The 25,024-nt window shown below is 39.4% G+C and overlaps 1 protein-coding gene across 1 annotated transcript in view; it reads right to left on the bottom strand.

The window, feature by feature from the left end:
* Vmn2r35 (vomeronasal 2, receptor 35) overlaps window positions 1-20,903 on the bottom strand; it is a 33,717-nt gene extending 12,814 nt beyond the window's left edge. The window contains exons 1-4 of the mRNA NM_001105067.1: window positions 20,707-20,903; window positions 17,817-18,108; window positions 15,305-16,117; window positions 13,675-13,902 (exon numbers count right to left, since the gene is read on the bottom strand). Coding sequence (NP_001098537.1) covers window positions 13,675-13,902; window positions 15,305-16,117; window positions 17,817-18,108; window positions 20,707-20,903 — 1,530 coding nt within the window. The remainder of the gene's footprint in view (window positions 1-13,674; window positions 13,903-15,304; window positions 16,118-17,816; window positions 18,109-20,706) is intronic.
* Window positions 20,904-25,024: the final 4,121 nt, after the last annotated feature.

Here is a 25,024-nt window from a genome sequence, read left to right on the forward strand (position 1 = left end):
TTTCCAAAGGAAGAAACATGTGTAACATCCATTTGCCAGACCTGTAGAGGTCGAATACCGCGTGGGTTAATTCCCACATGAGGAACTGGCAAGAACTCACAGCAGCTTTGACATTGAGTAACAATGTCACGGGCTTCTTTTCTTGTCAAGGAGAAACGACTGCGTAATGTTTCAGCCGTCACATGAAAATTGTTATGAAAATTTCTTGCAGCCTCTACCGGGGATGATAGGGCAGCAGCCACCACTTTAGTGGCCTTATCTGCCAAATCATTTCCCAGAGCCATGGGGCCAGGTAGGCCAGAATGGGCTCTAACATGAGTAATATAAACAGGAAATCTTCTAGATAACAAAACTAATTGTATCTGCTGAAAAATATTGGCAACTCTACTGGAAGGCTTAATCACTCCAGCCACTTCTAAAAGATTTACTGCATTAACCACATAACAGGAATCTGACACAATATTAAGGGGTTCTAAAAAGGTTTTTAAAACTTCTAAAACCACTAAACATTCTACCACTTGAGGTGAATTTTCATTATATTGTTTGGATACCACTTTACCATTAGCCACATAGGCACCTATGCCAGTTTTTGATCCATCAGTATATACCACAATCCCATTTTTAAGTGGGTTTCTTACTGTTATTTGTGGAAACACAACAGATTGATTTTGGGCAAACTGTAAAATTGGATGTTTTGGATAATGGTTATCTATTTGTCCTGAAAAGGAGGTAACTAAAACTGCCCAATCATTAGATGTGGCTGCCAAGGTTTGAACCTGTGCAGCGGTATAAGGTACAATTAAAAGATATGGACTTCGCCCAAAGTGGGTGATTGCTGCTTTTAGGCCTTTAAGGGCAAGCTGTGCAATTGCATCAGGATACCAATCTATTATTTTAGCTGGGGATACGTTTGGATGGATCCACAACAATGGCCCATTCTGCCACAAAACTGCGGTTGGCAATTGTGCTGTCTTAAAGACACACAAACTGAAAGGCTGCGAATCCTCAATACGTTGTAATTGTGCATTCTGTAAGGCTTTTTCCACCTTTTGTAAGGCCTGGTTAGCAGCTAGAGTAAGAGTCCTAGGGGAGGAGATATGAGGATCTCCTTCTAAAATACCAAACAAAGGCCTTAACTCAGCGGAAGGAATCTTTAAAAAAGGTCTGAGCCAATTAATATCTCCCAACAGCTTTTGAAAATCATTTAAGGTATGGAGGTGATCTCTTTTTATCTAAACATGTAAATATTGATTTCTCTCAAAGGAGGAAATATGTGTGACATCCATTTGTCAGACCTGTAATGGCCTGACGCCACGAGGGTTTACCCCTACGTGAGTAGATAAAATTTGACAACAATCTAAAGGCATTATTAAGTAATCAGAATCATTTTTAGTAGAACCAATCCCTCTTGCAGCTCTAGGAATACCAGAGGAAGAAAAAACAGCCATGTAGGCTTGGCAAAATTATTAGTTGAGCTATTCTGTCTCTTTGTGATATAGAAAAGACAACTTGAGGACAAGAACAGAGAACCTGAAGTTCCCCTTTATAATCTTGATCTACAACTCCAGGGTGGACAATAAGACCTTGTAGGCTGCAAGAGCCTGCCTCTGTCATTATTGTCCAGTGGCTTCACCTGCTCGGGAGAGCGCCTTCCAGGCCCTAATAGCCTTTTCATCTGATTCAGAACTATTAAGAACTGGCTCCTTGAACTCATCTAGTGATGAGTAGAGGCTCCTTCTCCTAGAAGCCTCCGCTGATTGATCTTTTTTCTTTTCTTTTTCCTTCTTCTTCCTTCTAATCTCTCCCCAGGTATTCTTACCTGACCTAAACTTTTCCTCAGGTTCAAGACCCGTGGAAAGGCCTGTATACTTATTTTGTGTACCATATTTTCTCTTTGCTCCTACTCTCTCTCCCCGCTTTACTTCTGATAGATTGTCCTGAATTTCATCTAGAATCCGCCCTGCCTTAACCACTTGATAACATGTGAAAAGGAACAAAAGGGCTTCTAACACTAGAGAGAGTTCAAGGCCAAACATACCTTGTAAAGCTATTTTCCACTTTACTTCTGATAGACTGTCTTGAATTTCCTTAGAAAGTTCAAGACCAGACTTACCTTGTAAAGCTATTTTCCACTTTACTTCTGATAGACTGTCTTGAATTTCGTTAGAAAGTTTAAGGCCAGACCTACCTTGTAAAGCTATTTTCCACTTTACTTCTGATAGACTGTCTTGAATCTCGTTAGAAAGTTCAAGGCCAGACTTACCTTGTAAAGCTATACTTACGGGTTACCGCCGTTCCCCAGCTGAAAAGTTCTGAATTCATGCAGTTGAATCCTTCTCAACAGTCTGCTTTACGGGAACCTTTATTACCGTGACCCGCAGTTCTGGTTCTGGAATGAGGGATCTTCCTTGCGCCGGTGAAACTCCCATCCCGAGTTTCCTCCCGGGTTTTTTCTTCCCGGATTTTCTCGTCCCGGATTTTCTCGTCCCGGATTTCCTCGTCCCGGATTTCGGCACCAATTCTTATTAGCGTTCTCACGCCCGGCCAGGAAAGAACACAACAAACCAAAATCTTCTGCGGCAAAACTTTATTGCTTACATCTTCAGGAGCCAGGAGCGCAAACCCCCAGCCCCAAAAGCGAAAGCCACCCCAATAACGAAACCGAAACCCCTTCCCTATTTAGGAGAGTTATATTTCGCCTAGGACGCATCACTCCCTGATTGGCTGCAGCCCATGGCCGAGCTGACGTTCACGGGAAAGGCAGAGTACAAGTAGTCGTAAAATACCCTTGGCACATGCGCAGATTATTTGTTTACCACTTAGAACACAGGATGTCAGCGCCATCTTGTGACGGCGAATGTGGGGGCGGCTCCCAACATCTCCCCCTTTTCTTTTAATAAGAGCAAATAGGCCACCCATATTAATGAGAGTGGAGATAGAGGTCAAATCCCCAGTGTGTAGGTAAAGGAGCCGTACACATAACCTCCTCCCAGGCTCATCACCCAGAGGGGTCCTGGTCTGGTCCCGTGTTGTTTTTCCTGGGGGAAGGACACTTGAACACTCAACCTTCTTGAAAGATGACATGTCTCCCTAGAATAGGCTCATTTTATGCCGCAGAGCCCTTCTATTGCAGTGCTTAGCCGTGCAACTCTCTCGGGCTGCTGAAGCACACTCACTCTATCCCGTGCAATGAGACTAGCCTCATGGGATATAAGAGCTGAGTGGCCAGCGACCTATTGCCTAAGCATAGATATATCAGGGGAAGCTCCATGTTCTAGTCCTGCAAGCGCCTGGGCAATAACCACCTTGTCTCTCCTAGTTTGGGCCTTAAGCTTACAGACCAATCAAAGAAGCAACACTAATCCACAGCAAAGTGTATCTCCAAATAATATCAATCCCACCCATTCTTTAAAGAAGGAAAATGCTGAGGAGATCCAATTGGATAATCCTTTGGTCAGGGACAGGTCCAAGCGTGTGGAGTTGACCTGAAGTCTCAATTCCCGAAGGATCTGTTCAAATTCAGCCGTCCAATTCTGTAACATATACTGAAAAAGACTTTTTGACAAATTAGCTGCCCTAGTAAATTTAACATACTGAATGGAAGTAACACACAATCCCGGAAACTTTTGTTTACACCCCAGCTGAGCTATTTGCCATAATACATCTAGTTGTTTCTGGACAAGATCTATGAGTTGATTAACCAGCATGAGACCTCCCTGTATCTTGACATTAGCTGAGGCCTGTTTATCTATGACTGTAGTCACTGAGGCTGACAAAGTGTTAATGGTGTCAGTCATCTGGACCTGTCCAGACAGAGCCAAGACTGTCTGAATCAAGGCTAAACCCAGTTCCTAGTTAGTGGTAAAAAAGCAGGAGAATACTTGAGCATTATACATCACCGTCATTGGGAGTGGAAATGTCGACATTATCCCCCAACGCTGCTCTCTCTTTATTATTGACGCCCTGGACATCACCAAGACGAGGGACATCAGTATTCCCTTGGTCAGTCTGGATTTTTCGGGTGAGTCTTTCTGGTATCCAAAATGGGTTGTCTTCATTCTGTGGGAAAACACAAACCGCTCCCCTGGATCTTATCAAAATAGGATCCGGGCCATACCATTTATTATCAAGAACATTTTTCCATTTAACCATCTCATTGGGCGTATCTGGCTCTGAACAATGACGTTCAGCCGCAGTATGGCCATGAGCATCAATATTTAAAAAATTGAGTGTAAAGAGTGCCATAGACACAGACAGTCTCGGTGCTCGGGGTAGAGTCTCGATTCCCCTCTTCTGCTTTATAAGATAGGCTTTGAGGGTGCGATGCGCACGCTCAACAATACCCTGTCCTTGAGGGTTGTATGGAAGTCCAGTCAGGTGGGTTACGTCCATCTGACGGCAGAACTGCTGAAATTTTTGAGACGTATAAGCTGGTCCATTATCAGTCTTAAGGAGTTTGGGTTTCCCCCAAGCACTCCATGCCTCAAGGCAATGTTGAATCACATGTGAGGCTTTTTCTCCGGTTAACGGAGAAGCAAACATGATGCCAGAACATGTGTCAATGGACACATGGAGATATTGAAGTTTTCCAAAGGAAGAAACATGTGTAACATCCATTTGCCAGACCTGTAGAGGTCGAATACCGCGTGGGTTAATTCCCACATGAGGAACTGGCAAGAACTCACAGCAGCTTTGACATTGAGTAACAATGTCACGGGCTTCTTTTCTTGTCAAGGAGAAACGACTGCGTAATGTTTCAGCCGTCACATGAAAATTGTTATGAAAATTTCTTGCAGCCTCTACCGGGGATGATAGGGCAGCAGCCACCACTTTAGTGGCCTTATCTGCCAAATCATTTCCCAGAGCCATGGGGCCAGGTAGGCCAGAATGGGCTCTAACATGAGTAATATAAACAGGAAATCTTCTAGATAACAAAACTAATTGTATCTGCTGAAAAATATTGGCAACTCTACTGGAAGGCTTAATCACTCCAGCCACTTCTAAAAGATTTACTGCATTAACCACATAACAGGAATCTGACACAATATTAAGGGGTTCTAAAAAGGTTTTTAAAACTTCTAAAACCACTAAACATTCTACCACTTGAGGTGAATTTTCATTATATTGTTTGGATACCACTTTACCATTAGCCACATAGGCACCTATGCCAGTTTTTGATCCATCAGTATATACCACAATCCCATTTTTAAGTGGGTTTCTTACTGTTATTTGTGGAAACACAACAGATTGATTTTGGGCAAACTGTAAAATTGGATGTTTTGGATAATGGTTATCTATTTGTCCTGAAAAGGAGGTAACTAAAACTGCCCAATCATTAGATGTGGCTGCCAAGGTTTGAACCTGTGCAGCGGTATAAGGTACAATTAAAAGATATGGACTTCGCCCAAAGTGGGTGATTGCTGCTTTTAGGCCTTTAAGGGCAAGCTGTGCAATTGCATCAGGATACCAATCTATTATTTTAGCTGGGGATACGTTTGGATGGATCCACAACAATGGCCCATTCTGCCACAAAACTGCGGTTGGCAATTGTGCTGTCTTAAAGACACACAAACTGAAAGGCTGCGAATCCTCAATACGTTGTAATTGTGCATTCTGTAAGGCTTTTTCCACCTTTTGTAAGGCCTGGTTAGCAGCTAGAGTAAGAGTCCTAGGGGAGGAGATATGAGGATCTCCTTCTAAAATACCAAACAAAGGCCTTAACTCAGCGGAAGGAATCTTTAAAAAAGGTCTGAGCCAATTAATATCTCCCAACAGCTTTTGAAAATCATTTAAGGTATGGAGGTGATCTCTTTTTATCTAAACATGTAAATATTGATTTCTCTCAAAGGAGGAAATATGTGTGACATCCATTTGTCAGACCTGTAATGGCCTGACGCCACGAGGGTTTACCCCTACGTGAGTAGATAAAATTTGACAACAATCTAAAGGCATTATTAAGTAATCAGAATCATTTTTAGTAGAACCAATCCCTCTTGCAGCTCTAGGAATACCAGAGGAAGAAAAAACAGCCATGTAGGCTTGGCAAAATTATTAGTTGAGCTATTCTGTCTCTTTGTGATATAGAAAAGACAACTTGAGGACAAGAACAGAGAACCTGAAGTTCCCCTTTATAATCTTGATCTACAACTCCAGGGTGGACAATAAGACCTTGTAGGCTGCAAGAGCCTGCCTCTGTCATTATTGTCCAGTGGCTTCACCTGCTCGGGAGAGCGCCTTCCAGGCCCTAATAGCCTTTTCATCTGATTCAGAACTATTAAGAACTGGCTCCTTGAACTCATCTAGTGATGAGTAGAGGCTCCTTCTCCTAGAAGCCTCCGCTGATTGATCTTTTTTCTTTTCTTTTTCCTTCTTCTTCCTTCTAATCTCTCCCCAGGTATTCTTACCTGACCTAAACTTTTCCTCAGGTTCAAGACCCGTGGAAAGGCCTGTATACTTATTTTGTGTACCATATTTTCTCTTTGCTCCTACTCTCTCTCCCCGCTTTACTTCTGATAGATTGTCCTGAATTTCATCTAGAATCCGCCCTGCCTTAACCACTTGATAACATGTGAAAAGGAACAAAAGGGCTTCTAACACTAGAGAGAGTTCAAGGCCAAACATACCTTGTAAAGCTATTTTCCACTTTACTTCTGATAGACTGTCTTGAATTTCCTTAGAAAGTTCAAGACCAGACTTACCTTGTAAAGCTATTTTCCACTTTACTTCTGATAGACTGTCTTGAATTTCGTTAGAAAGTTTAAGGCCAGACCTACCTTGTAAAGCTATTTTCCACTTTACTTCTGATAGACTGTCTTGAATCTCGTTAGAAAGTTCAAGGCCAGACTTACCTTGTAAAGCTATACTTACGGGTTACCGCCGTTCCCCAGCTGAAAAGTTCTGAATTCATGCAGTTGAATCCTTCTCAACAGTCTGCTTTACGGGAACCTTTATTACCGTGACCCGCAGTTCTGGTTCTGGAATGAGGGATCTTCCTTGCGCCGGTGAAACTCCCATCCCGAGTTTCCTCCCGGGTTTTTTCTTCCCGGATTTTCTCGTCCCGGATTTTCTCGTCCCGGATTTCCTCGTCCCGGATTTCGGCACCAATTCTTATTAGCGTTCTCACGCCCGGCCAGGAAAGAACACAACAAACCAAAATCTTCTGCGGCAAAACTTTATTGCTTACATCTTCAGGAGCCAGGAGCGCAAACCCCCAGCCCCAAAAGCGAAAGCCACCCCAATAACGAAACCGAAACCCCTTCCCTATTTAGGAGAGTTATATTTCGCCTAGGACGCATCACTCCCTGATTGGCTGCAGCCCATGGCCGAGCTGACGTTCACGGGAAAGGCAGAGTACAAGTAGTCGTAAAATACCCTTGGCACATGCGCAGATTATTTGTTTACCACTTAGAACACAGGATGTCAGCGCCATCTTGTGACGGCGAATGTGGGGGCGGCTCCCAACATCTCCCCCTTTTCTTTTAATAAGAGCAAATAGGCCACCCATATTAATGAGAGTGGAGATAGAGGTCAAATCCCCAGTGTGTAGGTAAAGGAGCCGTACACATAACCTCCTCCCAGGCTCATCACCCAGAGGGGTCCTGGTCTGGTCCCGTGTTGTTTTTCCTGGGGGAAGGACACTTGAACACTCAACCTTCTTGAAAGATGACATGTCTCCCTAGAATAGGCTCATTTTATGCCGCAGAGCCCTTCTATTGCAGTGCTTAGCCGTGCAACTCTCTCGGGCTGCTGAAGCACACTCACTCTATCCCGTGCAATGAGACTAGCCTCATGGGATATAAGAGCTGAGTGGCCAGCGACCTATTGCCTAAGCATAGATATATCAGGGGAAGCTCCATGTTCTAGTCCTGCAAGCGCCTGGGCAATAACCACCTTGTCTCTCCTAGTTTGGGCCTTAAGCTTACAGACCAATCAAAGAAGCAACACTAATCCACAGCAAAGTGTATCTCCAAATAATATCAATCCCACCCATTCTTTAAAGAAGGAAAATGCTGAGGAGATCCAATTGGATAATCCTTTGGTCAGGGACAGGTCCAAGCGTGTGGAGTTGACCTGAAGTCTCAATTCCCGAAGGATCTGTTCAAATTCAGCCGTCCAATTCTGTAACATATACTGAAAAAGACTTTTTGACAAATTAGCTGCCCTAGTAAATTTAACATACTGAATGGAAGTAACACACAATCCCGGAAACTTTTGTTTACACCCCAGCTGAGCTATTTGCCATAATACATCTAGTTGTTTCTGGACAAGATCTATGAGTTGATTAACCAGCATGAGACCTCCCTGTATCTTGACATTAGCTGAGGCCTGTTTATCTATGACTGTAGTCACTGAGGCTGACAAAGTGTTAATGGTGTCAGTCATCTGGACCTGTCCAGACAGAGCCAAGACTGTCTGAATCAAGGCTAAACCCAGTTCCTAGTTAGTGGTAAAAAAGCAGGAGAATACTTGAGCATTATACATCACCGTCATTGGGAGTGGAAATGTCGACATTATCCCCCAACGCTGCTCTCTCTTTATTATTGACGCCCTGGACATCACCAAGACGAGGGACATCAGTATTCCCTTGGTCAGTCTGGATTTTTCGGGTGAGTCTTTCTGGTATCCAAAATGGGTTGTCTTCATTCTGTGGGAAAACACAAACCGCTCCCCTGGATCTTATCAAAATAGGATCCGGGCCATACCATTTATTATCAAGAACATTTTTCCATTTAACCATCTCATTGGGCCTATCTGGCTCTGAACAATGACGTTCAGCCGCAGTATGGCCATGAGCATCAATATTTAAAAAATTGAGTGTAAAGAGTGCCATAGACACAGACAGTCTCGGTGCTCGGGGTAGAGTCTCGATTCCCCTCTTCTGCTTTATAAGATAGGCTTTGAGGGTGCGATGCGCACGCTCAACAATACCCTGTCCTTGAGGGTTGTATGGAAGTCCAGTCAGGTGGGTTACGTCCATCTGACGGCAGAACTGCTGAAATTTTTGAGACGTATAAGCTGGTCCATTATCAGTCTTAAGGAGTTTGGGTTTCCCCCAAGCACTCCATGCCTCAAGGCAATGTTGAATCACATGTGAGGCTTTTTCTCCGGTTAACGGAGAAGCAAACATGATGCCAGAACATGTGTCAATGGACACATGGAGATATTGAAGTTTTCCAAAGGAAGAAACATGTGTAACATCCATTTGCCAGACCTGTAGAGGTCGAATACCGCGTGGGTTAATTCCCACATGAGGAACTGGCAAGAACTCACAGCAGCTTTGACATTGAGTAACAATGTCACGGGCTTCTTTTCTTGTCAAGGAGAAACGACTGCGTAATGTTTCAGCCGTCACATGAAAATTGTTATGAAAATTTCTTGCAGCCTCTACCGGGGATGATAGGGCAGCAGCCACCACTTTAGTGGCCTTATCTGCCAAATCATTTCCCAGAGCCATGGGGCCAGGTAGGCCAGAATGGGCTCTAACATGAGTAATATAAACAGGAAATCTTCTAGATAACAAAACTAATTGTATCTGCTGAAAAATATTGGCAACTCTACTGGAAGGCTTAATCACTCCAGCCACTTCTAAAAGATTTACTGCATTAACCACATAACAGGAATCTGACACAATATTAAGGGGTTCTAAAAAGGTTTTTAAAACTTCTAAAACCACTAAACATTCTACCACTTGAGGTGAATTTTCATTATATTGTTTGGATACCACTTTACCATTAGCCACATAGGCACCTATGCCAGTTTTTGATCCATCAGTATATACCACAATCCCATTTTTAAGTGGGTTTCTTACTGTTATTTGTGGAAACACAACAGATTGATTTTGGGCAAACTGTAAAATTGGATGTTTTGGATAATGGTTATCTATTTGTCCTGAAAAGGAGGTAACTAAAACTGCCCAATCATTAGATGTGGCTGCCAAGGTTTGAACCTGTGCAGCGGTATAAGGTACAATTAAAAGATATGGACTTCGCCCAAAGTGGGTGATTGCTGCTTTTAGGCCTTTAAGGGCAAGCTGTGCAATTGCATCAGGATACCAATCTATTATTTTAGCTGGGGATACGTTTGGATGGATCCACAACAATGGCCCATTCTGCCACAAAACTGCGGTTGGCAATTGTGCTGTCTTAAAGACACACAAACTGAAAGGCTGCGAATCCTCAATACGTTGTAATTGTGCATTCTGTAAGGCTTTTTCCACCTTTTGTAAGGCCTGGTTAGCAGCTAGAGTAAGAGTCCTAGGGGAGGAGATATGAGGATCTCCTTCTAAAATACCAAACAAAGGCCTTAACTCAGCGGAAGGAATCTTTAAAAAAGGTCTGAGCCAATTAATATCTCCCAACAGCTTTTGAAAATCATTTAAGGTATGGAGGTGATCTCTTTTTATCTAAACATGTAAATATTGATTTCTCTCAAAGGAGGAAATATGTGTGACATCCATTTGTCAGACCTGTAATGGCCTGACGCCACGAGGGTTTACCCCTACGTGAGTAGATAAAATTTGACAACAATCTAAAGGCATTATTAAGTAATCAGAATCATTTTTAGTAGAACCAATCCCTCTTGCAGCTCTAGGAATACCAGAGGAAGAAAAAACAGCCATGTAGGCTTGGCAAAATTATTAGTTGAGCTATTCTGTCTCTTTGTGATATAGAAAAGACAACTTGAGGACAAGAACAGAGAACCTGAAGTTCCCCTTTATAATCTTGATCTACAACTCCAGGGTGGACAATAAGACCTTGTAGGCTGCAAGAGCCTGCCTCTGTCATTATTGTCCAGTGGCTTCACCTGCTCGGGAGAGCGCCTTCCAGGCCCTAATAGCCTTTTCATCTGATTCAGAACTATTAAGAACTGGCTCCTTGAACTCATCTAGTGATGAGTAGAGGCTCCTTCTCCTAGAAGCCTCCGCTGATTGATCTTTTTTCTTTTCTTTTTCCTTCTTCTTCCTTCTAATCTCTCCCCAGGTATTCTTACCTGACCTAAACTTTTCCTCAGGTTCAAGACCCGTGGAAAGGCCTGTATACTTATTTTGTGTACCATATTTTCTCTTTGCTCCTACTCTCTCTCCCCGCTTTACTTCTGATAGATTGTCCTGAATTTCATCTAGAATCCGCCCTGCCTTAACCACTTGATAACATGTGAAAAGGAACAAAAGGGCTTCTAACACTAGAGAGAGTTCAAGGCCAAACATACCTTGTAAAGCTATTTTCCACTTTACTTCTGATAGACTGTCTTGAATTTCCTTAGAAAGTTCAAGACCAGACTTACCTTGTAAAGCTATTTTCCACTTTACTTCTGATAGACTGTCTTGAATTTCGTTAGAAAGTTTAAGGCCAGACCTACCTTGTAAAGCTATTTTCCACTTTACTTCTGATAGACTGTCTTGAATCTCGTTAGAAAGTTCAAGGCCAGACTTACCTTGTAAAGCTATACTTACGGGTTACCGCCGTTCCCCAGCTGAAAAGTTCTGAATTCATGCAGTTGAATCCTTCTCAACAGTCTGCTTTACGGGAACCTTTATTACCGTGACCCGCAGTTCTGGTTCTGGAATGAGGGATCTTCCTTGCGCCGGTGAAACTCCCATCCCGAGTTTCCTCCCGGGTTTTTTCTTCCCGGATTTTCTCGTCCCGGATTTTCTCGTCCCGGATTTCCTCGTCCCGGATTTCGGCACCAATTCTTATTAGCGTTCTCACGCCCGGCCAGGAAAGAACACAACAAACCAAAATCTTCTGCGGCAAAACTTTATTGCTTACATCTTCAGGAGCCAGGAGCGCAAACCCCCAGCCCCAAAAGCGAAAGCCACCCCAATAACGAAACCGAAACCCCTTCCCTATTTAGGAGAGTTATATTTCGCCTAGGACGCATCACTCCCTGATTGGCTGCAGCCCATGGCCAAGCTGACGTTCACGGGAAAGGCAGAGTACAAGTAGTCGTAAAATACCCTTGGCACATGCGCAGATTATTTGTTTACCACTTAGAACACAGGATGTCAGCGCCATCTTGTGACGGCGAATGTGGGGGCGGCTCCCAACATTTCCCTTCTTTAAAGAATGGGTGGGATTCATATTATTTGGAGATACACTTTGCTGTGGATTAGTGTTGCTTCTTTGGTTGGTCTGTAAGCTTAAGGCCCAAACTAGGAGAGACAAGGTGGTTATTGCCCAGGCACTTGCAGTACTAGAACATGGTGCTTCCCCTGATATATGGTTATCTATGCTTAGGCAATAGGTCGCTGGCCACTCAGCTCTTGCATCCCACGAGGCTAGTCTCATTGCACGGGATAGAGTGAGTGTGCTTCAGCAGCCCGAGAGAGTTGCACGGCTAAGCACTGCAGTAGAAGGGCTCTGCGGCATATATGAGCCTATTCTAGGGAGACATGTCATCTTTCAAGAAGGTTGAGTGTCCAAGTGTCCTTCTCTCCAGGCAAAACGACACGGGAGCAGGTCAGGGTTGCTCTGGGTAAAAGCCTGTGAGCCTAAGAGCTAATCCTGTACATGGCTCCTTTACCTGCACACTGGGGATTTGACCTCTATCTCCACTCTCATTAATATGGGTGGCCTATTGCTCTTATTAAAAGGAAAGGGGGAGATGTTGGGAGCCGCCCCCACATTCGCCGTCACAAGATGGCGCTGACATCCTGTGTTCTAAGTGGTAAACAAATAATCTGCGCATGTGCCAAGAGTAATTTTCCACTATATGTACTCTGCCTTTCCCGTGACATCAACTCGGCCATGGGCTGCAGCCAATCAGGGAGTGATGCGTCCTAGGCGAAGGATAACTCTCCTAAATAGGGACGGGGTTTCACTTTCGTTTTGGGGGGCTTTCGTTTTTGGGGCTGGGGGCTTGCGCTCCTGCTCCTGAAGATGTAAGCAATAAAGTTTTGCCACAGAAGATTCTGGTTTGTTGTGTTCTTCCTGGCCGGTCGTGAGAACGCGTTTAAGATCGTTGTCCTTGATTTCATTTAGAGAACGTTAATAAAATTGTTCAATTATAACAGAAAATTATTTGTTGCTTTTGTCTAGTTGCTGTTTTTTCTGTATTTGAGGTGTGTTAATAGCCATTTGTTTGTCTGTTCCTCTAGTGCTGTCTATAGGCTCCTTTGACCTTCTGTTCATCTTACTTAAAAGTGTGAAGGGATTCTTCCATATTATTAAAAAGTGCTGTTCCTGTGAATATGAATTTCTTTAGTTGTGTTCATTAGTGAATGTGGCGAGTGTCCTCTTGTTACATGGGAAACAGTTTTAGATACAATGACAATGGTTAGCTATTATGACTGTTGTTGTTTCATAACTTTAATATTAGACTCTATCATATGAATATCTGTTCCAGAGGTTTAATTAAGGGAGGAGATTACATTGTCAAAAGAGCAATTATATGAAGAAAAATATGTTCAATTTAAAGGAAAGTATATCAAACAGTGGTGAAGAACAGTTTTTATTTATTAAATGTCAGATAATGGTTCTGATATAACAAAGGTATATTTTATGCATGTTTGAAATCTTCAAATTGGTAAAATTATCAAAAATAAAAAAAATTATACAGGAGACTAGAAATTGGTTTCTGATGTGACATAATTGTTCATTTCAATATGTTGCCATGATTCCACTTGACACTGTTTACTGCTGTATATAACAAACCAGTAAGTTAGTATACACTCACCTTTTTACTTCCTGTGGCCACCTCAAGCATGTCTACATATAAGTGAAAGTTTCGACCATGTGAAACATATTGGCTGAACTTTCCTAACTTCACCTTAATCCCAAGGTGCTGTGAGAGATTCTCAAAATGAAAAATGTCATATTCTTCCTGCATTATTACTCTTTGTTTCATAATCACTTTGTCCCCAAGAGGATTAGTAAAGTGGATCTTTCTTAGAAAGGAGTTTACCTAAAATACAAGCATTGTATTTTATATATTATATATTATTATTATATATTAATATTATATATTATTATGTATATAAAAATCCTTCAAGTCATAAAATGCATTCTGATTTTATAGCAAAGGCAACTATGTTTAAAGAAAGAAAGACAGAAAGAGAGAAATCACAACAAATCAATTGGATAAATAAAATTATCATAATATTACAAGAATTTCAATTCTCTCAGTGAAGAATACCAAACACAGAAAAAAACATAACCAAACACAGGTATGCAACACACATACACACACACACACATTAACACTGAGAGAGGCTCACATCTTTTCTAAGTCACACATATAATACAGTTATATATTTATTTACAAACAAATATACATACATGTTGAGAAATATGTGTAAATATTCAGGACCATAAAATACAAACATATTCACTCAAAAAAACACCACAGACATGAACTCACAAAAAAGAATACACCGGCACAATACAACCACACACACACACACACACACACACACACACACTGACATCAAAACACTGGGAGAGGCATATATATATAAGTATCAGCCATGAATGATATTGACACACAGAGAAATTTATACTCAACCTCAATACCAAAAGGCAGGCAAAGTCCATGCCAAGTACAAATAAATACCAGACTCATACAGAGTAAAGCAGGTACAAATTTGTATAAGTACTTATAAACACTCCCAAAATACATACAATGTACACAAAGAAACCTACTCTGACAAAACCACAAAGAAACATATGCACATATATGAACAAACACTTATAAAAAGTAATTCACACATAGAAAAAATTGTTGCTCACTTCCACTTTCATATAGAGAAAAACATGTATGTTGAAAGTAACACAAATATAAACACAGATACAAAGAAAGAGTAGAAAATATACATATACACAGTGAGAAACATACATTCACACATATAAACATTTTTCTACAGACAGAACTAAATACCAACACTATTTCTTGTTTAGTTACTCTCAGAAAACCCAGAATGTTCTCCAGAGCCTATAGCTTTGGCAGAATCACTGGAGACCACTCCTTAACATGATTTCCATATGACTGAAAAATATAGATAAATAATCATCTTCTCATCACGGAGAAAATTAATGAGTAAGGACAGTTTATATCCAATATTGGAAGGGGTATGCTAATGGATATTCACATGCTCTGTATAAAACCACCCATTTTCATTTCTAGTCTATGAATTCTTTTTCCATTCACATTCATAAAAATCTCTAGACTGCCTTTCTTTAAGGAAAAACATTCAGAAACCTATTATTTTGGAAAATATTTCATATTTCTTTAAGTCTGGGCATCTGAGAGACTCTAAAGAGCTCTGCAGTTGAAAACACTAAACCTTGTCCAATAGAAGAAACTTTACCTTCAAGCAGTGAGAACTGGCTCCTTTCCCATTGTCTATTGCCTGGTTATCAACCTGCTGCAAATTCATCTCATGGAGTGCATGGGCTACGGCATACACAGCATTGTATATGTTATGACTACTCTCACTAAAGGCCATGTCAAACTTCTGTTCCATTAGCCAATCAAATGAGGCATTGGATGATTTGCTCTTCAGTATTTTACACTTAGATGCTGAGGATTCATATTTAAAGTATTTCCACTCTGGCATTACTAGATATAAATCTTTGCTTCTGAGATGGAACCAAGTCTGCACAAAATTTTTAAAGCCAGAAATCCCACCATGGTGGGGTAGAAAAGTAAGTGATCCATAGAATGTGTCATGCGTTATGTCTCTCTTACTGGTAGGGAAATTCCATTGTTTTGTGGTGATCCATATTCTCTGTAAAACTGGAGGTTCCCACATTCTGAAGATCAAATCAATGAAATTGATTGTTTCCTCATAAATGATGATAACATTTGAGGATGACATCACAATTTGTTTGTAGTACATTTCAGTTTTTTCTTCTAATGAAATGTCATCAACAGAGATCATTTTCACAAAGGCAAAGCAAATTTCCTTGTTTTCACACTGTTTTTTCAACTCTAAAAAAAATTGGTTTCCTTGATCATCATCTGGGATGACAAGGCCAATCCAATTCCAGTTGAAGTAATGTATGAAGGAGACGATTGCCAATGCTAGAGATGTGTCCTTTGGGGCCATCTGATAGAGATAGGGATATTGTTCATCATCACTGAAGATAGAATGGAAAGGTCCATAGGTAAGCTGAAGGATCTACAACACAGAGAGCAGCATGAGGTGTAGTTCAACCTGTAACCATATTTACCTGCAAACTGTTGATTACCTGTGAAGTTTTATCTCTAATTCAAACGTGCAAACATTGGAAGCCTGGCACATCCACTTCTAGTGGGAACAGCAAGCATAGCTGTTTGACAAGAAGTAACAAAATATATTTGCATGTTATAATATCTGCCTTTCTGTCTTTCAGTTTTAATCTTGATATCCATGTTTTCAATGTTTGAAGGGATTTTGATCCTTTTACAATATGGGGATATTTGATTATTACTTTTTTAAAGAAGGTGTTTATGCTATAATCTAGCATTCCTTCTACGATTGAACAGGAGAGTCCTGTACATAATACTGATTTAGCATTTTGAAGAGATATTCTTATATTGCCCTACTTGAAGGTAATATTGTACACTAGAGTTTTGACTCACATAAAAATGAGAGAGATCTCCTATTTAGACTAAGGTTCTGAAATATTCTGGCAATGTCTGCCTCTGTGCCTCTTCATGAGACAGATAATAGGATCAAAGAAAGTGTAAAAATTTAAACAAGATTTGGCAGCCTAAAAGTGTTAGCAGCAAATCAGAGTAGAAAAAACTCATACCCAGGTAATTATAGGGCAAATTAAATCAGACTATAAGTTGTACCTCTTGACGAAAATATACAGAAATAAAGTTAGTTTGGATGAAGTTATCTCCTATATCCAAAGTGTCTTATAATGATGGATAAATAATAGTGTAGAAAAATATGAAAGGATTATGTATCAGGTCCACATAACCCCTATTTCTTAGAGAAGTTCACTTGTGAAGTTCTAATCTTGTATGCTATGGCATGGAAACAACAGAAAATAAAAAAAAAAACAACTATATAAGACATAGCAATAAATTTCACAGAGATATAGAAATATTATATTATTGAAGAAAAGGACTTACTATATCTATAACACGATGGGCCTGAATTCTTTGCCAGAGATCTAATGCCAATTTAAATTCTAACTCTAAATAGTTATACACTCACAGGTAGTCAAATGTCGAACTCCACATACTGGATTGGAGTTTTTCATCCTTTCTCGTTGCTAAAATGTCATGAGTAGCCAGGCTAAGAATGGTATTTCAAGCCTTTGCAAAAAAAAAAAAAAAAACTCCAGATATTTAAAAGCTGGGTTATAGAGAAATGTTGATAAAATTCATTTCTGTTCCATCACAGTTTATCTCTGATGACAAAATTTATATCACATTATTATTTACCATGTTTGTAAATAATAATGCTGTTATTTCAGTTTACCAATGATAATGTAAAATTGTGACCAAGATGAAGATCACACCTATCTGGGGACAGAAATATTAAGCTCTATATCTTGGAACAGCACAAACAAATCTCTGCTTGCTGAGCTTGGTATAAATAATGAAACACTCTGACTGACAGTCAGTCAAGGCTGTAAGATTTTTTCTTCCACCATGCCCGAATTAATTCTACATTGCCTTCTCTATTCCTCCATGAAAGTATCTGTCAACTTCTGGTGGTAGTCCCTAGTTGAAAGCCTATCATATTTCTGAATAGTAAGTATCCTGGAACTTCCTAGATTGACATAAGCATAAGTCCAACCACATCCATTAACTTTCTTAATAGCTATCAAAGTCCCCCAAAGAGACATGATGTTAAGAATTCCTGGACGATGATAACTCACACGTGGAGATAAAAAGCTGTCCAGGTACTTCCAGAAACTTAAAGATACCTCCCAATGGGTTCCTGTAAGCAGAAAGGAACACATAGTCTCTTCATTACAGAAATAATTAGGGATAGGACTTTTTGTTTTTTTATGAAATAAATATGGTGTAGGTATTACAGTTTTCCCATCACAACGGCCCAAAGTGTATCTTATGATCAAAGACATATTTGGTAAAAGATCAGGATTCCTGTTGATTTCATCCATTGAAAAGACCAATGCCAAAGCATATTTGTGGTTTTTAGTTGTTTTTCTGTAAAAGAGTACAGTGTTTATTATGGACAGATGATTATACATGAATATTAGTACTCAATGGAAGTTCTATGCTATACTGGAAATTTCTGCATCTGACATCTAAAGACTGGAACAAATGACTTTGTTGTGAGATTGGATTGACAGAAGAACCTAGAATATAGAAAGCACTTTAAAAGTTCATGATGTTGTTGGTCCCATAAATAAGAGATGGTATTGACCTTATCCACAGAGATAATTTCCATTTTTGTTTTTGAGCGCTTGATCAGAAGGTAAAGAGAAAACCACAGATATTGACAAAACAGTAATTTTGATCATGTCTTCATTTTGAAATTATTGAGCAATATAAAAAACTTGTTATTTGAGCCACTGAGTTCACATTTTCTTGTGAAATTAACTGAATTTGTTAAGGAAGTAAAAACATGATTTATCAATGCCTAATGGTCTTTCTCCAGCAACACTTGATTCCTGTACTTACAATCACTTATAATTAGTGGTCAATATTCTTGACATGTCCCCTCATATCTATACTCATCTTGTTATTTTTCAATCTTAATGGAAAGAAAATATTTAGAAAGATTTATTTTTAAATAAAATCAAAAATCAAATATGAATTTGGTAATTTATACATGTCAATGATTAAGGTTGTATATATTTGAGCAAGGATTATTTAGGTTATAAGATTGCAATACATCTAAATGCTTTATAAGATACCATGCTGTAGACTACCCTCAGTTCAAATGCACAGGTATGTAGTAGTGCAAGGTATTTAGTGCAGAGATTAAGGGCTTGTCCCACCACCAATGTATCTTCCTACTACTTTTTATTTACAAAATAATTGATATATTCACTCTGAGTATTTCATTCTGTATAAATTAATTTATAGGAAATATCTTTGACAACCTTTCCAGGTACAGTAAAACAATACTAGCATCCTATTGAGAACTAGGAAAATTAGGAATTTGCAGTGATATTTGTATATGCCAGTATTATATGCTTATAACATGAAGAGATTTTGGTGTAAATTTATAGAATATGTTCATTTTTTTTGTAAAAAAAAAAAAAGTGGGCCACTAGGCAATGGGAATGAAATAATACCATATTGAGATTGTTTATGTTTATGTAGAGAAAAATATTTCCTATTTCATCCTTGTCATTTCATATAATCTTATGAATAAACACTAAATATGCACCTACATATTTAATGCTTGAAATGAAGTAAATTGAATTAGGTTTTCACTAAAAATTATACAACTATTGTGTTTTCATTCTATAACCAATAAAATGGGTCATTTTTGAATATTCTTTATTACCACACACATAAAAAAATCTTAATTAAAATTTTACTAATATAGAAAAGGAATTTGAGAGTAGACATTGTACAATTCTCACACTACTTCCTACAAATAAACTTTAGGAAACATCAGTTACTTAAGCTATCTGTGTAGCCTAGTAGTCTAAAGGGCTGTGTATTAAAGCAATGATTAGCAATCCACAAAAAAAAGGGTATTGATACAACATTGAGAACATGTGTACTAATATTTACTAAAATTATTGAAAGAAGTTTCACAAGATTTAAATGTTTTAAAAGGGTCAGAAAATAGCCAACTTAGACATGAAAATAGAGAATATATTTCTCTTAATGACAAAAAAAAAAAAAAAACCTAATAGAAAGCTCCCGGTATTACTGCTCTCAAATGTTCCAACTCTCTCACAATACAACTGTCACCCATGCCAGTGACAAGGGACATAAGCAGTAACCACTGTTATTGACACTCTGACTATTCAAAGAATGTAATCATATCACTGGATTATATATGTTCCAAGTATGGTTTATTCTAAAGAGAGAGTACTGAGCTGAACTTTATAAAAAATAAAAGCCAGTAATTTTGCATGAACAGTGTGAAGCATGAAGCCACAGTGCTTTTAGATTTTATCTTTTAAAACACTTTGCTGTTTTGACCCCCAATGAGGTACATATTCTTGCTCATATACATACAAAAAATTCCATCCAGGTATTCATATGAAATAGGAATTTCTCAATGTAAAAATCTCTTTCTAAATCTGATGAAGCTTTAGAAATCAATAAGTGACCACATGCAATGAATTTGAGACAGTAAGTTTGTATGTATGTAAAGTTTTTGACAACTATATGTGCCATGAATATTACTGGAACCAGCATATGCTCTAGGAGCAACACACTTATGGAAGGACTGTCAGCAGAATTTATGACCATTTATTTACATGTACTTGGGATAAAACATAATGCAATATTACAGGATCAATGTCAATAAGCCATCACTGTCTAGAGTGCAATATAAAGTGTCAGAAGGCAGGCTTTATGTTAAAGATCAATGTAGATATTCCTTTATTCCAAAGCTTCCAACCTTTAAATTAGAAGAAACCTGAAAGAAAATCAAAACCTCCATTGGATTCATTAAAAGGAGAAAATAGGATTGAATCTGTAAAGGAATTAAGGTTGGTTCTTGGTGTTCAGACTTAGCAACAGGACAGAAGACTAAAGAATTTGACTAATATCCTCGGAGCACTCAAGAAGTACTGAAGTTGTCATTTCAATTTGAAACTCAAATTTACTTACAGGAAATTCAGAGTTTTGTTGAAATATTCTTTCTCAATAGGTTTCTGAACTGCTGCCAGGATGAAATAACAAGTTAATCCCAAATATTCATCCTGAATTTCATTCAAATTTATTCTCCAAAAGCACCTGGGATCAATAAAATTGGCCATGAAAAGTGGAATATTAAGGAAGAAGAAGACCCCCATCAAAGTGAACATATTTTTCCTGTGTTAAATCTGGGCAGTGCGGATTGTGATGAGCCATGCATATCAGCACATCAAATTTCTGCTTGCATTTATTTCTTTGTGCAAAGGTGAGGTTTATTGCATATTCATGACTCATTTTATTTTCAGGTTTCTCCTGAGCCCTGGAAGAAACTTAAATACTTTCTTCCCTGGGGCTCTGCAACTGGTGTCCACAGCCCATGTAATAAACACATGTAGGTAAATACTTAGGAGGATAATTCATTCTCAGTCTCCATGATATCATTCATGTTTGTGAATCTGTGGAAGGAAGCCCCTGTGTTCAAATTTAGTCCTCGGAAAGTTTCAACAATCTGATTATGTGAACACAGTTAGAAATGATGTCAGTGGATTGTATCACATTATTCACAGTGAGACATCCAGTAATAGCAAAACTGGAGCTACTGAGGACACATGGTACTCTTTATTACACAGTCCAAGTCATGCAGAGGCAGACTCATGTTTACAGTCACTGAGATCCACAGACCATGTACAGTGTGGACTATGTTACAGAAGTGATAGTTAGAATATCTAAACAAGACCTGTGCTTCCATTATCTTGAAAATCTATAAGCAGATCAAATCTCAAGTATATGTAATCCAGCTCTATCTGAAGTCACACACTCTTCACATATCCACCGTTAATTTACACGGTAAAGATTGAGTTTTAAAGGCTCAACAAGACCCAGAAAATATGCCATGCTTTGTTCTTTATTTCCAATAAAATAAAAAGTCACTCCACTTTCCAAAAAATAGTTAGTAATGAAAAACTCATGTTAATATTTGAGTTCCAAACCATTATCTCCCTCCAACTTGCTCAATTTTTTTCTACTTAATATCCTAGGTTGACCCATCTATTCTACATTATATTTGTTTTACTACATTGTTTTTTGTCATTTTACATTGAGGTAGTGGGTATTAAGGAAACTTATTTACAAATATCTATTAAATATCTTAGAAATAAATAGTGATTGTTAAAGAGCACTGTGTTTCAATGTGTAAACTTTTCCTATACATTCTTTTACATTCTCTCTACCCATGTATATTTGGTTGCAGTCTAGAGTCAACAGTGACAATATGAGAGTTTACTGAATATTGTACACTCATGAACCTGTTACATTGGATTTGGATTGGAAACAAGCAGAGTTTATATAGGCAGTTCATCAGTTTGGGTGATAATATGCTCCATTTTATGTCTGAGTGACACAAACAAGTTTAGTGTTTTGCATTGTATATTTCTGCATTATGTAAAAGTCACTGGTTTTTCTGTGTATGACTGCTGAATCTGTGATAAATTCAGAGTGCAGAGACTTTTTATCTAGGGGAATGATAATGTAGCAGTCTTTCATAAGAATACAGAGGAAATTTGTTTTTCAAGTGTGCAAATGAAATTTTCAGTAGTTCAATTTTGTTAAATTCTTTTTGTTTAATAATTATTATTTCCTGTAAATTACCATACATTATTGAGTGATTTATTGTGGCACATTGACACAAATGTAGCATGTACTTTGCTGGTATCTGCACCTGCATGGGCCATGTCTGTTGCCCATCTTGCCGCTGTCATATTCCTCAGTTCAATCCACCTTTCTCTCCCTTCAAGACATTCTGTGTCATGCTCAATTTGCAAATCAAGAATGATATTTTTCTTTAAATTTTCTGACCATAGTCTTTGTATTTCCTTTATTCCTTTATGCCTTCCCAATTCCTTTATGCCCTTTTAGGCAAATAATTTCCCACTTTCTTCAGTTTTTTACTTTTAGATCTATTCACTTATTTTATTTCTATGTATATGCATGCTTTATTAATAATTATTGCTTATTTTATTTCTTTGCATTTCAAATGTTATCCTCATTCCAACTTTCCCATTCAAACACCCACAGCACAATTCCCTCCCTTCTGATTTTATGAGGGTGTATGCCCACCGATGCACCCACTCCCACCTTACTGCTCTGTTTTTCTTAAGCAATGGCACCAAGCCTTCAGGGAACTTAGTTCCTCCTCTCCCATTGATGCCGGATAAGCCCCCCCCCCCCGTTATATATGCAGCTGGAGCCATGGGTCTCTCCATGTGTATTCTTTGGTTGGTGTTTTAGTTCCTGGGAGTTCTGGGGTGTCTAGTTGGTTGATATCATTGCTCTTCCTATGGAGTTGCAAACCCCTTCAGCTTCTTTGGTATTTCTTTAACTCACCCACTGGGGTTCCTGTACTCATCCAATGGTTGTCTGCAAACATTTGCAACTGTATCTGTCAGGATCTTATTGTGTCTTTCAGGAGACATCCATAACAGTTTCCTGTGAGCAAGCACTTCTTGACATCAGCAATAGTGACTGGGATTGTTGACTGCATATGGAATGGATCCCAAGGTCAGACAGTTTCTGGATGGCCTTCCCTTCAGTTTCTGCTCTACTCTTTTTCCCTCCATTTCCTTTAGTCAGAAGAAATTCTGGGCTAAATTTTGAGAAGGGGTGGGGGTGGATCCAACCCTCAACTGGTGGTCATTCCTAACCTCTGGATTTGGTCTCTACTGATCTCTCCCCTTGGTTGGGCATTTCAGCTAATGTCATCACAGTTTTGTCTTGAGAGCCTTTTGCTTCTCTATCATCAGGGACTTTCTGTTGGCTACCCCCAGTTTCCCATCTCCCATTGCTACACAACTCTCTTTAATTCATTGACCCTTCATATATCTCCCCCATCTCCCCTCACACTTGATCCTGCCCCTTTTTTTCTTCTCCCCTTGTCTCTTTCTCCCAAACCCTTTTCACTTTGTACCTCCTGTGATTATTTTGCTCCCACTACTAAATAGGACTAAAGAATCCACACTTGGTCTTCCTACTTCTTGAGCTTTACATGGTCTGTAAGTGGTATCATGGGTATTCCAATCTTTTTACCTAATATCCACTTATCAGTGAGTATATACTGTGTGTGTTCTTTTGTGACTGTGTTACCTCATTCAGGATGACATTTTCTAGTTCCATCCATTTGCCTGTGAATTTCATGAAGTCATTGTTTTTAGAAGTTCTGTAGTACCTCACTATGTAAATGTACCACATTTTCTGTAGCTATCCCTCTTTTGAGGGACATCTTGTTTGTTTCCAGCTTCTGGCTATTATAAATAAGGCTGCTATGAACATAGTGGAGGATGTGTCCTTGTTATATGTATAGGATGTGTCCTTGTTATATGTAGGAGCATCTTTTGGTTATATGCCCAGGAGTGCTATGGCAGGGTCCTCAAGTAGGACTATTTCCAGTTCTCTGAGGAACCATTAGAATGATTTCCAGAGTGGTTGTACCTGCTTACAATCTTAGAGAATTGGAGAAGTGTTCCTCATTCGGCACATGCTCACCAGTGCCTGCTGTCACCTGAATTTTTGACCTTAGCCATTCTGTCTCTTATGAGGTAGAATCACAAGATCATTTTGATTTGCATTTCCTTGATGACTGAGGATGTTGAACATTTCTTTAGGTGCTTCTTTTATTTTAATTAGGTATTTATTTTGTTTACATTTCCAAAGCTATCCTAAATCCCCCATCTGCTTCCCCACCCAATCCCACTTCTTGACACTGGTGTTCGCCTGTACTGAGGCAGATGAAGTTTGCAAGTCCAATAGGCCTCTATTTCCACTGATGGCTTACTAGGCCATCTTCTGATACATACACAGCTAGAGATACGATCTCTGGGGGGTACTCGGTTACATATTGTTGTTCCACCTATAGGGTAGCAAATCACCCCAGTTCCATAGGTACTTTCTCTAGCTCCTCCATTGGGGGCTCTGTGATTCATCCAATAGCTGACTGTGAGCATACACTTCTGTGTATGTTAGGCCCCGCCATATTCTCACAAGAGACTGCTTTATCTGGGTCCTTCCAGCAAAACCTTGCTGGTGTATACAATGGTGTCTTTGTTTGGAGGCTGATTATGGGATGGTTCCCTGGAAATGGCAGTCTCTAGATGGTCCATCCTTTTGTCACAGCTCCAAACTTTGTCTCTGTAACTCCTTCCATGGGTGTTTTGTTCCCAATTTTAAGAAGGGGCTCAGTGTCCACACTTTGGTCTTCACTCTTCTTGCGTTTCATGCGTTTAGCAAATTGTATCTTATA

Source organism: Mus musculus, chromosome 7 (genome assembly GCF_000001635.26).
Source record: "Mus musculus strain C57BL/6J chromosome 7, GRCm38.p6 C57BL/6J".
NCBI lineage: Eukaryota > Metazoa > Chordata > Mammalia > Rodentia > Muridae > Mus > Mus musculus.